The 16,752-nt window shown below is 41.4% G+C and overlaps 1 protein-coding gene across 4 annotated transcripts in view; it reads left to right on the forward strand.

The window, feature by feature from the left end:
• The window catches only part of KIF16B (kinesin family member 16B), a 366,353-nt gene that overhangs the window by 40,262 nt on the left and 309,339 nt on the right, over nt 1-16,752 (forward strand). For all 4 annotated transcript variants that reach the window (XM_066234513.1, XM_066234514.1, XM_066234515.1 and 1 more), the window contains exons 3-5: nt 1,046-1,115; nt 3,441-3,554; nt 16,191-16,307. In XM_066234513.1, coding sequence (XP_066090610.1) covers nt 1,046-1,115; nt 3,441-3,554; nt 16,191-16,307 — 301 coding nt within the window. The remainder of the gene's footprint in view (nt 1-1,045; nt 1,116-3,440; nt 3,555-16,190; nt 16,308-16,752) is intronic.

Raw genomic sequence — 16,752 nt, forward strand, 5'->3', positions numbered from 1 at the left:
CTTTTTCCCATGGATAGCTTTTTGAAAAACACTTGAGTTATCCTTCTTACCTTCAAATACAAGTGGCTGCATCCCGGTAACCTGTCCTCCACCTTGCATCCCCACTTCACAGTAGATCCTGGCTAGCACTCCGTGTAGAGAGAGCTTCATTCTCAGTGACACGACACTCCATTGTGTAGATATGGTCATTTATTCTAGAGCAGTGGTAGTCAACCTGGTCCCTACCACCCACTAGTGGGCGTTCCAGCTTTCATGGTGGGCGGTAGCGGAGCAACCAGAGTATAAATAAAAAGATAGATTTAACTATAGTAAGTTGTTTTATAAAGATTTATTCTGCCAAACTTAGCGAAAATCCAACATAAAGTACTTGGTAAGTAATTATGATTATATGCTTTAACTTTCTGTAACTCTGCTTTATAAATTTTATAAAGTAAAGTTACTTCCCTACTTTATAAATCACCATTACTGTGGAACCGGTGGACGATTAGAAAATTTTACTAACAACAGAGATACAGAAGTGGGCGGTAGGTATAAAAAGGTTGACTGCCCCTGGTCTAGAGCTGTACTTCTCAGGCTTTCTCCTGACTTCCTGTTCTGAATGGATATAGAAAGAAGGCGGGCAGAGGGGGCAGTGCCCTGGCCACTTCCAGAGGCAGCACCTGGTTGTGACCCCTCACTCCAGGTTCCTTCTCAGCTCGTGTCCTGGGTGCAGGGGTGACGCCTGCTTTCTCTGCGCAGCTGAGTGGGGCCGCTGTGCTATGACTCACAGCCCTCGCGGTTGCTGTCATTGCATTTACACTCTTGACTTACAGTTAGAATCGTTTCTAGGTTTTGAGCAGCACAATGCTTGTCCGTCTTAGTTTTTGATGGTGGCATCTGTTTTGTGTGTGTTCATGTTTATATTAAGGATTTGGGAGGAAGTGGTATCAGCGATTGTGCTTCAGGTTCATTGAAAAACAAACTTCCAAATGTAAAAAGTAAATAACACATTTTTGGGGGTAAAAATCTTTTATCTCCTAACCAAACTGAATTATTTGTGTTGCAGGGAAAAGGACTTGGAAGCCAAATTCATCATTCAAATGGAGAAAAGCAAAACAATCATCACAAACTTAAAGGCAAGTAGTGACCCGGCCTTGCTCCCCTTCCCAGAGCCCCAGGCTTGTTACAGTGACCCGTGGCTGAGCCAACCTCGGCCTCCCGGTTCCTCCTTACTCAGCTCAGCCTGTCAGCTTGCCCTCGACTTGGGCCCAGTCACAAAGCAAGAGGGTCGATACTCCGTTTCCTCTCCCATCCTGGTTTATTTGATCTGAGATCCAGACCCAAGCTGTAGCTCTGCTGCGTGAGCTCATTGGCTGAATCTAGACCCAGGCATTTTATCCTGTGTCCTGTTGTGGATCCTTAGACTGGCCATTGACTGCATTTGTGCATTAATAAGTGAACTTTGGACCTACATTTATTGTTATTTTTAATGAAAATAATGTTTACAGACTTTTCAAGAGGAGCTGGTATTATTCAAACTTCAGGGGATGAAAAATGAAAACACTGGATTTTCTTTTTAAAAATATAATTGGAAAGAATAATTTTCCAAGATGGCAAGTTCTTCCTTTTGCACTTAAAATATCCTACTTGTTTCTTTGATCAGTGAATTTGTTAAGTCCCTGAACACTTTTTACTTGGGGAAGAAATAAGGGTGTTAAATTAATGATGAGGAAATCACGTGCTTTGTGGACTCATCCCCTTTCTGCTTAGATATCTGCCAAAAACTTACAGGTTTGCTTTTCTGCGGTCTGCTGCGCCATGGTCAAGAGCAGGTCCTTCTCGGGTCAGGTTGGATTTCTCTTAATTTGTGTCTCAAGGGACTGGACACTTTGAAGTCTAATTTCAAAGTGGTGCAACTTGATCTCCAGTGATAGGAGCTGGGGAATGCTCCTGTCTTGCAGCTGGGTCGTGCCCTAGATAATTTGATAGGCCTCCTTTGAGGCTCTGGTGTCCCTTTGCCTGTGGCATTCTCTAGTGGCGTGTCATCCTTTCCCCACTGACTGCGATCCTTGTACCTTCTAGCTCTGTCTGACCCATGCTTCGCTTTCCCTCCTTTGACCTCCTGCATCTTGTTGCATTAGTGGCCTTTGCTTTGCTCTGCTTCAGGTATCTCTGAATACTCACAGTACTATGCTGAAAGCTTAATCATTAAAAACTTGTGTGCACTGAACAGTGAGAGACCTCCTTTCTTTGTGCACAGTGGAATCTATATTCCTTGATTACTCTGCTGCTTTCTGAGATGTACAAACATTTCCTCGACTGATGCAACCAGAATGTGCACCTAGACTTTTAACATTTTAATAATAAGAACCTTAAAGATTTCTGTTTATAGTACCTGAATTATGTTGTAAAAATAATGATGCGCATTGAATTTATTCAGCATGTGTCCAGGAAGCTGTGGGAGGCGTTGGTGGCATAGGAAGATTTTTAAATATGGTTTTGGTTCAATTAAGGTGTGGAGCAAGGTAGACAAGTACATGCAAACATTTGCAATAATGTGCTATCTTGGGGGTGTTTAGTCTCTCAGGTGGGCGGAAGGACTTCTGGGTGGTGTGCCCCAGGGAAGCTTCATGGAAGAGGAAGCACCTCCTCTGGAGTTGCTAGTGGGGCCACACAGTCACGCAGCTCTGGCGGACTCGGTCATGTCAGGATCTATGTGAATAGCTCCCCCTGGAGTTGTGCAGACCCCAACTCTAGTGGATTTGGGTGAGGGAACAATAAAAACATTGAAGACAGGATCAAATAGCCTGGTTGGAGTGTTGGGTTCCTGTAAAGTAATCATGATAAAAAGTCCAGGAAAGTAAGTAGCCTTGGGTCATATCATAGACTGACCCTGAATTTATTTATTTTCAGCAGGGATGGGGTAGGGGAGTGGCCAAAGGTCAGGAAGGAACTAAATGCTTCTTAAGATGTAAATATGAAAAATGGCAATTGCTGTATATTTTTTACAATTAAAAAGAATTTATTAAAAAATTTTTTTTTATTCAGTGAGAGGAGGGGAGGCAGAAAGATTCCTGCCTGTGCCCTGACTGGGATCCACCTGGCAGGCCAACTATGGGGCAATGCTCTGCCAATCTGGGGCTCTGTTGCTCAGCAATCCAGCTCTTCTTAGCACCTGAGGTGAAGGCCATGGAGCCATCCTTGGCACCCACGGGCCAACTCACTCCAATTGAGCCATGGCTGCAGGAGGGGAAGAGAGTGGGGTAGGGATGGCAGATGGGCACTTCTCCTGTGTGCCATGACCAGGAATTGAACCCGGGACATCCACATTTCAGGCCGATGCTCTTCCACTGAGCCAACCAGTCAGAGTGTATAATTAAAAATTTTAAAATTAGATCACTTTTCAACTGACAGTACTTTTTAGTTCTTATATTAGTGTTATTATAATCATATCTCTGTAGATACCAGAAGGAGGGACCGGGGACTCAGGAAGAGAACGGACCAAGACCTTCACTTATGACTTTTCTTTTTATTCTGCTGATACAAAAAGTCCAGATTATGTTTCACAAGAAATGGTAAGATATTTTCAAAATCTTTATTTTGGTTTATTTTCATATTGAGGAAAAACATGCTTACCCTAGAGCTCTTAAAACATCTAATTTAAAAAATATATAATTTATATACAATTAGTCTTTCCTGACTTAGCATTTTGGTTGGTATCACCATGTATCTTCAGCCTGAGAATTCAATTCCAAAAATTTGATTTTATTTTTAACCTCTAAGCATGATGATCATAACTTTTGTTTCACAACTTGGACACTACTATTTTGAAGGATCTCTGCAAACAAAGCATTTTGGGGGACATTTATGTGCTGCCAATCTTGGAAAATAAGCCACTTAGCCTTGAGTCTTGCTGCGGTGCAGACGTCTAAGAGTTAGACTTCAAACACAAGTTACATCTCCTCTGCATGGGTCATTATAGGTTCTAGAAAGAAAAACTCTAGCAAGAAAGAGTATTTTACCCAAAATATTTATAGAACCTAAAGTAAAGCTGGAATTTGTCCAAAAACCTGTGCTGTAGGCTTTTACGGTCCAAAATGTAGCTATGACATGGGCAGATAAAAACAGACTCAAAGATCCTCCTGACAGACTAATGTATATTGACATTCTATATAAGCAGAAGGATAAGGGTATTTCTCTACTTGGGTCAAGGAGGGTGTTTGTGCCGAGTGGGGATATAGGAAGCTCTAGTGCAGTGATTCTCAACGTTTCTAATGCCGTGACCCTCCAATACAGTTCCTCATGTTGTGGTGACCCCAAACCAAAAAATAATTTTGGTGGCTACTTCATAACTGTAATTTTACTACAGTTATGATTCGGAATGTAAATACCCGATATACATTATGTATTTTCCGATGGCTTTAGGCGACCCCGCTGGGGTCGCAACCCACAGGTTGAGAACCGCTGCTCTAGTGTGTGTGTGTGTGTGGGGGGGGGCACAGGCTTTATGACTGGGCATCTTGGCTTGTCAAGTGCTTCATATTTTCCTGTGTTTAAACAAGGATAAGAAGTCCAGCCTTTCCTGGGTTGTAATCCATGCGATGGCATCTTGTCTGGGTTCTTGGAATTTGATGTGTCCATGTGCTGAAGTCATTGTCATGGCCTGGGGACATATTAGAAATGCAGACTCAAGGAGAGAAATTGCAGCATGAGATATACTCTTCATCTCTTCCCTTGAAATTTCAACAAATTCTACAACTATATGCAGAGAATAAAAACTCAGATGAACCTGAAATATACACACACCAGATAGACAAAGTTATGATTGTGCAAGAAGGTGGGCCAAAGCACAGAAGAAAAGAAATACCAGAGGACTGAGTCTCCTTCCTCACGGACCTGACAGAGGGAGGGAGGCACTGTTGGCATAGGCTTTGTCTCAGACCCGGAGGAGCTGGGAGAAGTGGAGAGTCTGGGGGGAAGGAGCTGAGATAGGAGTGATGACCGAGAATGGGGAGCAGGGCCGCTTCCAGGCATCTGCTGCACCTGTGATTGCAGGGCTGAGCTATTTCAGGCATGGGGCGCATACAAAGCCAGTGGCACACTCCCAAGAACTGTGGGTGAATAGCTTGTGGAGATCAACCCACAGGACACTGGGGTGTGCTTGATCTGCCCACCTGACTGGCACAATTTAGCCTTGTGGCACCAGATGCGCTTGATCTGGGATCTGCATGCCACCGCCTCTGAAGCTTGAAGCTTGGTCACTGGCTTGCTGGAAGGAGTTTAGTGTGTGTGGGTGGGAAGCCCCTGATCTGCCATCTCTGCCTCAACAGCTCCTGAAGCTCAGACCCGGCTTGTGGGGCACAGCCCCTGCCCTACCCAGGGCTCTGCTTGGAGAGCTTAGAGTGGTATCAGAGGAGGGACTGGACTCTGCCACCCCAGCCTCCTGGTTCCTCATTCCTCCCCTTGCTGTGAGAACAGTGGTGGTGGCGGACCCCCCTCCCCCCACTAGGTCTCCAGGTTGCTCTCTCCTGTCAGAGGCAGGGACACTCGGATACTAGATCCCTTGCTCTGTTGGGATGTGGGGGAGAGCCCTGGAGAACTTCTCATCAGCCAGTGCTGGTGCCATAATATTGCAAAGCCCTAACAAAAAGCTCCTCCTTCCAACGCAAGGACCCTGCCTGCATCATTACAAAGGCAACAGCTAAGCCTTAGCAGATCACCCAAGAATCTCGCAGAGGCAAATCTTGTAGTACAGTGCCCCCTGCCAGAAAGAGGAATAATTACCTCTTATCGAGGTTATTAACAATACTACCTGCAAATGCCATCAAGGAAAAAGAAATTAAGTATGGATATACAAGACAGAAATGTAGCTTAGATAGATGATGAAACATATTCAGGAAAAAATCTCAATTACATGGAAACCTTGGAGCTTAATGACAGAGAATTCAAAATTGAAGCTCTAAAAATACTCAATAAGATACAAGAAAACACTGAAAGGCAATTTAGTGAGCTCAAAAAACAACTTAATGAACAAAAAGAGTACTTCACCAAGGAAATTGAAACTATAAAAAAGAACCAAACGGAAATGAAAAACTCAATACACAAACTGAAAAATGAGGTAACAACTTAGCTAATAGAACAGGCCAGATAGAGGAGAGAATCACTGATATTAAAGACAGGCAACTAGAGATACTACAGAGAGAAGAGAGAGACTAACAAATTAAAAAAAGAATGAGAAAGCCCTGAAAGAATTGTCTGACTTCATCAGTAAGAGCAATATAAGAATAATGGGTATATTAGAAGAGAAAGAGAGGGAAAAGGGAATGGAGAACATATTGAACAAGTAATTGATGAGAACTTCCCAAGCCTGTTGAAAGAGAGCCTCGAATCCAAGAAGCAAACAGAATGTCAAGTTACCTCAACCCAAACAGACCTACTCCAAGGCACATCATAATGAAATTATCACAAATCAATGCCAAAGAAAGAATTCTCAAGGCAGCTACAGAGAAGAAGGATATAACATATAAAGGAAGGCCCATTAGGCTCTCATCAGATTTCTTAGCAGAAACTCTAGAAACAAGAAGAGAGTGGACTCCAACATTTAAAGTACTTAAAGAGAGGAACTGCCAACCAAGAATACTATATCCATCAAAGCTATCCTTCAGATATGAAGGGGAAATGAAAACATTTACAGACGTATGGAAGCTGAGGGAATTTATCACCAGAAAACTCCCACTACTACAGGAAGTACTAAAGGGGGTTATCTGACCAGATACAAAGAACAAAATAAGACAAAATTACAAGTAACATTTTTTTTAACAAAACCACAATAAAAACAAGGATAATCTATGACAACAATAAAAGGGGAGAGGATAAAGATCAGCAGTAACAAAGGAGGATGGAGTGCAGAAGCACTCATGAGATAATAGACTCTTAATAAATATAATAATTTTTCTTTTAATAACTTAATGGTAACCACCCCTGAAAATGCCACTACTGAAACACATAGCTTAAAAAAAGAAGAAACAGAAGATAGAAGTATGGAATACCACCAAACAAAAACAAATGACAGAAAAACCAAAAAGAACTAAACAAGACACAAAGCTATCAGAAAGCAGTATATAAAATGGCAATAGGAAATCCTCAAGTGTCAATGTTTACACTAAATATAAATGGATTGAACTCACCAATAAAGAAGCACAGAGTAGTAGATTGGATCAAGAAGCAAAACCCAACAGTATGCTGCCTTTAAGAAACACATCTAAGCTACAAGGATAAAAATAGATTCAAAGTGAAAGGTTGGAAAATGATTCTCCAAGCAAATAATATCCAAAAAAAAAGCAGGTGTAGCCATACTCATATCTGACAATGCTGACTACAACAACACAACAAAAGTAACCAGAGACAAGGATGGACATTTTATAATGATAAAGGGAACATTGTATCAAGAAGACATAACACTCCCTTTTTTTTTTTTTTTTTACAAAGACAGAGAGTCAGAGAGAGGGATAGATAGGGACAGACAGATAGGAACGGAGAGAGATGAGAAGCATCAATCATCAGTTTTTCATTGCAACACCTTAGTTGTTCATTGATTACTTTCTCCTATGTGCCTTGACTGAGGGCCTTCAGCAGACCAAGTAAACCCTTGCTCAAGCCAGCGACCTTGAGTCCAAGCTGGTGAGCTTTGCTCAAACCTGATGAGCCTGTGCTCAAGCTGGTGACCTTGGGTTCTCAAACCTGTGTCCTCTGCATCCCAGTTCGACGCTCTATCCACTGCACTACCACCTAGTTAGGCAACACTTCTTAATATATATGCACCAAACCAAGGAGACCAAAATATATAAGACAACTACTAACTGATCAAAAAGTGCAAAGCAAAAAAATATATAATCATACTTGGAGACCTTAATATACCATTGATGGCTCTAGATTGTTCATCCAAACAAAAAAATCAATAAAAAAACAGCCTTAAGTGAAACACCAGAATAAATGGACATAATAGACATCTATAGGACATTTCATCCCAAAATGTCAGAGTATACATTTTTCTCCAGTGTACACTGAACATTCTCAAAAATAGACCATATGTCGGGCCAAGGAACTAACAACAAATCAGAAAGACTGAAATTATACCAAGCATATTCTGTGACCAGAAGGCTTTGAAGCTAGAATTCAACTGCAAAAAAGAAGGAAACACACATACACAAATGTGGAAATTAAACAACATACTTCTAAAAAATGTATGGGTTAAAGAAGAAATAAAAGAAGAGATGAAAAGATATATACAGACAAATGAAAATGAAAACACAACATATTACAATCTCTGAGATGCAGCGAAAGCAGTAATAAGAGGGACGTTCATATCATTACATGTTTATATGAAAAAGGAAGAGAGAGCCCAAGTAAACAACATAACATCACATCTTAACTAGAAAAAGAACAAAGTCAAACCAAAACCAGCAGTAGAAAGGAAATAATAGAAATTAGAGCAGAAATAAATGAAATAGAGAACAGAAAAACTATAGAAAAAATTAATCAACAAAGAGCTGGTTCTTTGAAAAGATCAATAAAATTGACAAACCCCTGGCAAGACTCACTAAGAAAAAAAGAGAAAAGACTCTATATAAACAAAATCCAAAATGAAAGAGGAGAAATTACCATAGCTATCTAGATATACAAAGAATTATCACAAAATACTATGAAAAATTATATGCCACCAAATTCAACAATCTAGAAGAAATGGATAAACTCCTAGAACATTACAATCTTCCTAGACTGAATCAATAAGAAGTTAAATGCCTAAATAGACGGATAAGCAGGGAGGAACTAGAAACAACTATCAAAAACCTCCCCAAAAATAAAAGTCCTGGGCCAGATGGCTATACTAATAAATTCTACCAAACATTCAAAGAAGAATTGGTTTCTATCCTTCTCAAAGTCTTCCATAAAATTGAAGAAGAAGCAATACTTCCAAACACATTTTATGAGGCCAACATACCCTCATACCAAACCCTGGTAAGGACAACACAAAAAAAGAAAACTATAGACCAATATCTCAAATGAATACAGATGCAAAAATCCTAAGCAAAATACTAGCAAATCAAATACGACCACACATCAAAAAAATAATTCATCATGGTCAAGTGGTATTCATCCCAGAAACACAAGGATGGTTCAACATATGTAAAATAATTACTAATACACCATATCAACAAAACAAAGAACAAAAACTATATGATCCTATCAATAGATGCATAAAAGTCTTTTGATAAAATACAACATCCTTTTATGTTTAAAACACTCAACCAAATGGATATAGAAGGAAAATACCTCAACATAATAAAGGTCGTTTATGACAGATCATCAGCTAACATACTAAATTGTAAAAAACTGGAAACTTTTCCTTTAAAGTCAGAAACAAGACAAGGCTGCCCATTCTCTCCACTCCTATTCAACATAGTGCTGGAAGTTTTAGCCAGAGCAATCAGACAAGAGAAAGAAATAAAAGGCATCCATATTGGGAAAGAAGATGTAAAGGTTTCACTTTCTGCAGATGATATGATCCTGTATATAGAAAACCCCAAAGACTCCACAGAAAAGCTATTAGAAACAATAAACCAATACAGTAAGGTCGCAGGACACAAAATTAATATACAGAAGTCTATTGCTTTCTGATATGCCAACAATGAAACCTCAGAAAAAGAACTAAAAAAATAATCCCTTTTACAGTAGCAACAAAAAAATTAAAATACCTAGGAATAAATATAACAAAGAATGTAAAGGACCTATATACTGAAAACTATAAAGCATTATTAAAGGAAATTGAAAAAGACACAATGAAATGGAAAAATATTTCTTGTTCTTGGACAGGAAGAATAAATATAGTTAAAATGGCCATATTACCCAAAGCAATATACAAATTTAATGCAATTCCAATCAAAGTTCCAATGTCATTTTTTACAGAAATGGAGCAAAAATCATCAGATTTATATGGAACCATAAATAACCTTGAATAACCAAAGTAATCCTAAGGGAAAAAAACGAAGCTGGAGGCATTACAATATCTGACTTTAAATTATACTGCAGAACTGTGATAATCAAAACAGCATGGTACTGACAGAAAAATAAACACACAGACCAATAGAACAGAATAGAGAGCCCAGAAATAAAACCACATATGTATGGTCACATCATCTTTGATAAGGGAGCCAAAAACACACAATGGAGAAAGCCTTGTCAATAAATGGTGCTGGGAAAACTGGAAAGCCACATACAAAAGAATGAAACTCAACTACAGTTTATCTCCTTGCACAAAAATTAATTCAAAATGGATCAAAGACCTAAATATAAGATCTAAAACAATAAAGTACATAAAACAAAACATAGGTACTAAACTCATGGACCTTGGCAACAGAGAACATTTTATGAATTTGACCTCAAAGGCAAGGGAAGTAAAGGCAAAGATAAATGAATGGGACTACATCACACTAAGAAGCTTCTGCACAGCAAAAGAAACTGTCAACAAAACAAATAGCCAAATAAATGGGAGATATTTTCAAACAACAGCTCAGATAAGGGGCTAATATCCAAAATATATAAAGAACGCACAAAACTCAGCAACAAACAATCCAATAAAAAAATGGGAAGAGGACATGAACAGACACTTCTCCCAAGAAGAAATACAAATAGCTAACAGATATATGAAAAAAAGCTCATCATCACTAGCTATTCAAGAAATGCAAATAAAAACTACAATGAGATACCTGTTAGATTAGCTATTATCAACAAGACAGGTAATAAGTGCTGGAGAGGCTGTGGAGAAAACAGAACCCTCATTCACTGTTGTTGGGAATGTAAAGTAGTACACCGTTACGGAAAAAAGTATGGTGGTTCCTCAAAAAATTAAGAATAGAACTACCATATGACCCAGCAATCCCTCTACTGGGTATACACCCCCAAAATTTGAAAACATGGGTATGTAAAGACACGTGTACCCCCATGTTCATTGCAGCATTGTTCATGGTGGCCAAGACATGGAAATAGCCAAAATACCCTTCAATAAAGAATTAGATAAAGAAGATGTGGTACATAGGTATATACTATGGAATACTACTCAGCCATAGGAAATGATGACATAGTATCATTTGCAACAACATGGATGGACCTTGATAACATTATACTGAGTGAAATAAGTAAATCATGGCCCTGGCCGGTTGGCTCAGCGGTAGAGCATCGGCCTGGCGTGCGGGGGACCCGGGTTCGATTCCCAGCCAGGGCACATAGGAGAGGCGCCCATTTGCTTCCCCACCCCCCCCCCTTCCTCTCTGTCTCTCTCTTCCCCTCCCCCAGCCAAGGCTCCATTGGAGCAAAGATGGCCCGGGCGCTGGGGATGGCTCCTTGGCCTCTGCCCCAGGCGCTGGAGTGGCTCTGGTCGCGGCAGAGCGACTCCCCCGAGGGGCAGAGCATCGCCCCCTGGTGGGCAGAGCATCGCCCCTGGTGGGCGTGCTGGGTGGATCCCGGTCGGGCGCATGCGGGAGTCTGTCTGACTGTCTCTCCCCGTTTCCAGCTTCAGAAAAATACAAAAAAAAAAAAAAGTAAATCAGAAAAAGCTAAGAACTGTATGATTTCATATATAGGTAGGACACAAAATTGAGACTCATGTACATAGATAAAAGTGCAGTGGTTACCAGGGGGACGGGGAGGGTGGAGAGGGAGGGGGATAAGGAAAGGGGAGGGGCTTAAAGAGAAAATATAGGGTGACAGAAGATGATTTGACTTTGGGTGATGAGTATACAGCATAATCAACTTTCCAAATGATGTGGAGTTGTTTTCTTTAAGTCTATGTATTCTGGTTGACCAATATCACCCTGTTAAATTTGTCTAAATAAAAAAAAAAAAAAAAAAAAGAAATGCAGACTCTCAGGACCTGTCCCATACCTGCTGAATCTGAAACTGCATTTTTTCAGCATGATCCCCAGGTTATTATGTGCACCTTAACATTTGAGAAACTTAGTTACTGTAGAAATGGATTGAGGAGGAGACTGGCTTTCTAAGGCGCTGTAAATGTTGGCATGAGATAGGTTGTAACCTTGGAGAAGTTGTTTCCAGGAGAGGACTGGAGTGAGTGCATCCTGAAGGTGTTGATCCAGCATCAGGGAAAGTAGAAAGGACAACAGGGCTGGGAGCTGTGAAGAGCTGAGGTGCCTGGTGAGAAAGATGCCGGGAGGGGAGCGGAACCTGGGCTGATGGCGTTTGAGTTGGTGTCAGCTGTGCTTGGTGCCCGTGTACACTATCTCACTTGATCCTCACAAGAACCAAATAACCAAATGAGGTTGACATTTGCTCCATTTTTTTTGTTGCTGTTGTTGAAGAGACTCTGAGCTCAAATCACTTGCTCACGTCCATAGACCTAATGGACTTGGTAGTAGCAGAGCTGAGACCCTGGGGCCGATAATAGGGTACGAAAGAAGAGACTTGGTGTGTTCCCCATGACAGGTGGGGTGGGCAGCCCTGGGGAATGAATAAATGAATGAGTGAGTGAGTGAAGATGACTTTGGTGTTTGGGTGATTGGATTAATCAGTGTTGGTAGCTAGGAGTCTGGGGATGAATTTAATGTTCTATATCACAATCCAGTTTGGGCTTTAATATGGCAATGGGAAAGAAGTGGCTAGTATGAGGCAATTGGTTAAGGGAAAAAGCCAGTTCACTGCACGGTCTTTAGAATGTCTTCAACAGAGGATGGATGGAGCCGTGAAGGCCTCCACTTCTAATTTACCTAACGAGCAGCTGCATCCCCCCCACCCCCATTTAACCTGACTTTGAGGCCTTTGGGGACAGAGGGCTGTGCTGAGGGGAAGCCCAGGGACAGAGAATGGAGCGGTGTGTGACCGTGTGACCTGGTGTACTGGAGACACTCTGTAAATGTTTGGTAATGGAAAGAACTTATTTACGGAACAGATGACATTTTCAAGAGTCAAGAGTGAGAAAGCAGGGACAAGTTTTGCTCTTTTGGAAGATAAAAATAAATGTCCAGAACTTAAAAATAGTTTTTGATTGTGAAAACTTTCATCTGATAAGGGTGATCTGTGTGACTCAGGTGTACGGGCAGCAGCTCTTCTCAGGTCCTTGGAGTCCTTTGACTCTGAAACAATCTGAGACTGTTCAATTAAATTACAAAACCCAAAAGAGCCTTGAGATACATTAGTAAACACTATTTTCTAATACAACCACATGTTAGTAAAATCATCGTAGATACCGAAAAAATACCTATTTTTAAAACACTGCTAAAGAAAAGGTAATCATTCTTCATCCTTAATTTTAATAGCTGTTGTTCTAAAAGTGGCTGCAATTTCAAATATTGACTATAGTTTTCACACTGCCGTAGTTGGCACAGGAACGGAGCTGACAGAAACAAGGGAAGGTGCAAACTTACACCTTTGTGTGGTGGACACAGTGCAATATCCAGATGATATATCATAGACTTCTACACTTGAAACCTATAACCAATGTCACCTCAATACATTTCATTAAAAACAAAGACATCTTGAGAAAATATATCATGCCTGTTACTATAGGTGAAGTCAATTTCCTTTAATATTAAACAAATACCAAGTAAGATGACCACAAATGTTTCTTCTTTCCAAATTAATTTTTTTTCCAAATTAATTTTTGATTTAGAAAACAATCAGCTATTTAAAGATATCAATGAAAGGCCATTAGATAAGGTCTAATTTTCTTAATGATTCTTCCAAACTCCAGAGGGAAGCTTTGATCTCACACAACTGTTTCTTGATTCAACCTGTAATCTCCTCCTTGACAAGCTAGATGGAAGAGTCTTTGTTTTAATGGTGCCCTCTTGTGGGCAGTTCCCCTCAAGTGAGGCCCTGTGACACTGACTTACTCTGGAAATCAGCTTTAAAGTCTGCCCAGAGGAGTAGCAGTGTAACTTTTGGATAGCCTGGCCAGGTCAGGAGCTCAGTGGGGGTTGATGCCAGTGGGGAGCGCCCTAAAGCACCCCCCCTCCCTTGCTTGGTAGATGATGGTGGATATTCCTTGCTGGAGCCATGATGGGCAGCCTCAGTTTGGGTTTGCCAGGGACCTCGGGCAGTGGGTGTGTCTGGCTGCTTCTCAGGGTCCCAGGCCAGCTTTGGGCGGGCTACTTGAAGCTGAGACTGAGCCACGCCCGGTTTCAGTGCCTCCAGACCTGCGTTTTTCAGCTTGTTCTGCTGTCCTGCCCACCCCTCCATCTGTCAGAGAACTCCTGCTGGGTCAGCTTTGTGGAAAATAAAGTCGGAGCAACGTGGTGGGTGTGAATTTTAACCCCAGGGAAGAAATTCATTTTGAAAACTTTTGGGTTTGGTTGAAATATGATATTTCCCATGACTTTGCTTAGCCAGACAGAAGTATGAGGAAGCTCCTTCCTTTGTTCTGTGGGAAGCTGATAGAAGGCTGGTCTTCCTACCGACTGGCATGCCGTGAAATGGTAAAACTTTGTTTAATCAGAGAGAATTGAAGGAGTATTTAGAATTTTTTCTCAAACACACCTCAAATTGAGGGTCTGGTCCCTGTGTCTCCCTGGGGTTCCTGGCTCCTGCTTCCTCACGGAAGTCTGTCAGGGGAGCGTCCTCTCAGGTGGGGCAGGGTCTGTGGTTGATATCGAGTGTGTGGGAAGATGACCTGTGGCTTTGAAGCCTTTAGATGCACAGGCTTTTGGGTCAGAAGGTCCTGGGTGCAGATCCACCTCTGCGACTCAGTCTGCACACCCAGTGCCCTGCCCCCTGCCCTTGCCCTCTGCTCCCTGCCCCCTGCCCCCCCCCCCGCCTTCTGCTCCCTGCTCCCTACCCTCTGCCCCCTGCCCTCTGTCTCCTTCCCCTTGTCCCTGAGAACTGCCTACAGTGATGGTATTGGCCCTGTAGCGCTTTATGCAGCCCCATAAGTGACTGCAGTGTGAGTCCCTGTTACAGTTGAGAGTTGTCATTAGAATTTGATAAGATCAGAAACTATCAGCTTCTAAAATAAAAATTAACTCAGACTTAATGAGATCGGTCATTTGTGGAAATAATTCCGTCGAAATGACGATTTGTAAATCTTTGATGAGACTGAGGATTCGAGATGGTGCCTGAAGAAAGCTGAAGTCCAGCTGGCTGTGTTTTCATCTCAGCCATGGGTGACAGGCTGCGTCAGTACCAGGGATGGGTGGCTGTTCTGGCCAGAGGGCCCTGGGTCCCTGCAGGGCAGCTGGTGGGTCTGAGCACCCCTGAGGGTTTGATGAGGCTCCCACGGGCATCTGTGATGACTCCACAAAGCACAGCCTCACTTTTCTGGCCCTGACTGAGAACCTGATTGCACTCCCTGCCTTTGAAGTCTCAGCTGCTGCAGTGCCTCGCTTTAAAGCAGGGGAGTGCTGTATGTGCACTTAGAGTGCCAGTCTGAGAGGGCAGGGGCAGCAGGAAGCTTGTGGGATTTGGGAAGCTTGGTTTGGTCCCCTTACACCCCCTTAGATGTAACTAGGATGACCACGCATCTTGAGTTACCTCATTTACATCATTTTCTGGGTGAAGTATTTGTCCTTCACCCCAGATTGTCCCACTGCAGTGATGTGGTGCATCAGGCATGGACACAGGCCCCCGTGGCATGCCTTCGTGCCCTCTCCATCTTGAGCAAGTATCCAAATGGAAGAAGCATCTGGACGCTGACTCTGGGAGCCCAGCCGTCCTGCTCTGTCCCCCTCCAGGGACTCATGGTGGTGATGGCATTGGCTTGGCAAAGTTCTGGCAGTAACTTCTGGCTGCAGTGACTTTCAGGTTTCAAATATTTAGTGTCTGGAAGCTCTGATAGAATGAATACCTTTATAGGTTTATTTAATTCTGAAAAGGTGAATCATCGTGCTTTAAAATTGTCTTTGTTTCTATTACATGATTGTCACTTTGCCTTGTTTATATTATTACATTTAAGGATTTTTTTTTTTTGTTAATGTAAGTAGGAAAAAGGAGGGCGGTTGCTTTTTGCTTGCTTAAAAAAGTTTCCTTTTCATTAAAAACTGGGATAGACATATATTCTGTTGTTAACAGTTCTGCAGTGGTTTATTTATGTGGTGTAATCCTTAGGAGATCAAAATGGCAGTCAAGAATATTGTCAATACTGAAAGGTCTTTTATTAAGATCCATGGTAACTGTATCTTTTGTGTTTTCTTCTTTTTGGCTTTCAGGTTTTCAAAACCCTGGGCACAGATGTTGTGAAGTCTGCATTTGAAGGTTACAATGCTTGTGTCTTCGCGTATGGTCAGACGGGGTCGGGAAAGTCGTACACCATGATGGGAAATTCTGTACGTTGCTTACTCTGTATGGGAAGAAAACTTTCCATTTTCTCTCTCTCTCTCAATTGTCTCTATCTGCTTGGTCTGTGCTAACTTGCTTTTCATGTTCTGATCATTCTTTAGCAGTAAGATAAAACTCAGTAATAAGTTGGACTAAATCTCCTTTGAGAAATTTTAAATTAGGAACAGTTTTAAGTTTATAAGCATGAATAATGCATGCAAGTCTCAGTTCATTTTCCATTTTTAAAGGCTTATAATCTTATCAAAAATATGCTGGGCCCTCAAGTAATCTATTCTTCTTTTCTGCCAACACACCCGTTTAAATAAAATTTCTGAACTCTCTTCTTAAAATTATTCAAAACATTTTTCCCTATGAAAAATATATTAAAAAAATTATCTAACTCTGGTAGAAAGTTACTACATAAATCCAACAAATACATAAAAAGGGTTAGAA

Source organism: Saccopteryx bilineata, chromosome 6 (assembly GCF_036850765.1).
Source record: "Saccopteryx bilineata isolate mSacBil1 chromosome 6, mSacBil1_pri_phased_curated, whole genome shotgun sequence".
In the NCBI taxonomy this organism is placed as follows: domain Eukaryota; kingdom Metazoa; phylum Chordata; class Mammalia; order Chiroptera; family Emballonuridae; genus Saccopteryx; species Saccopteryx bilineata.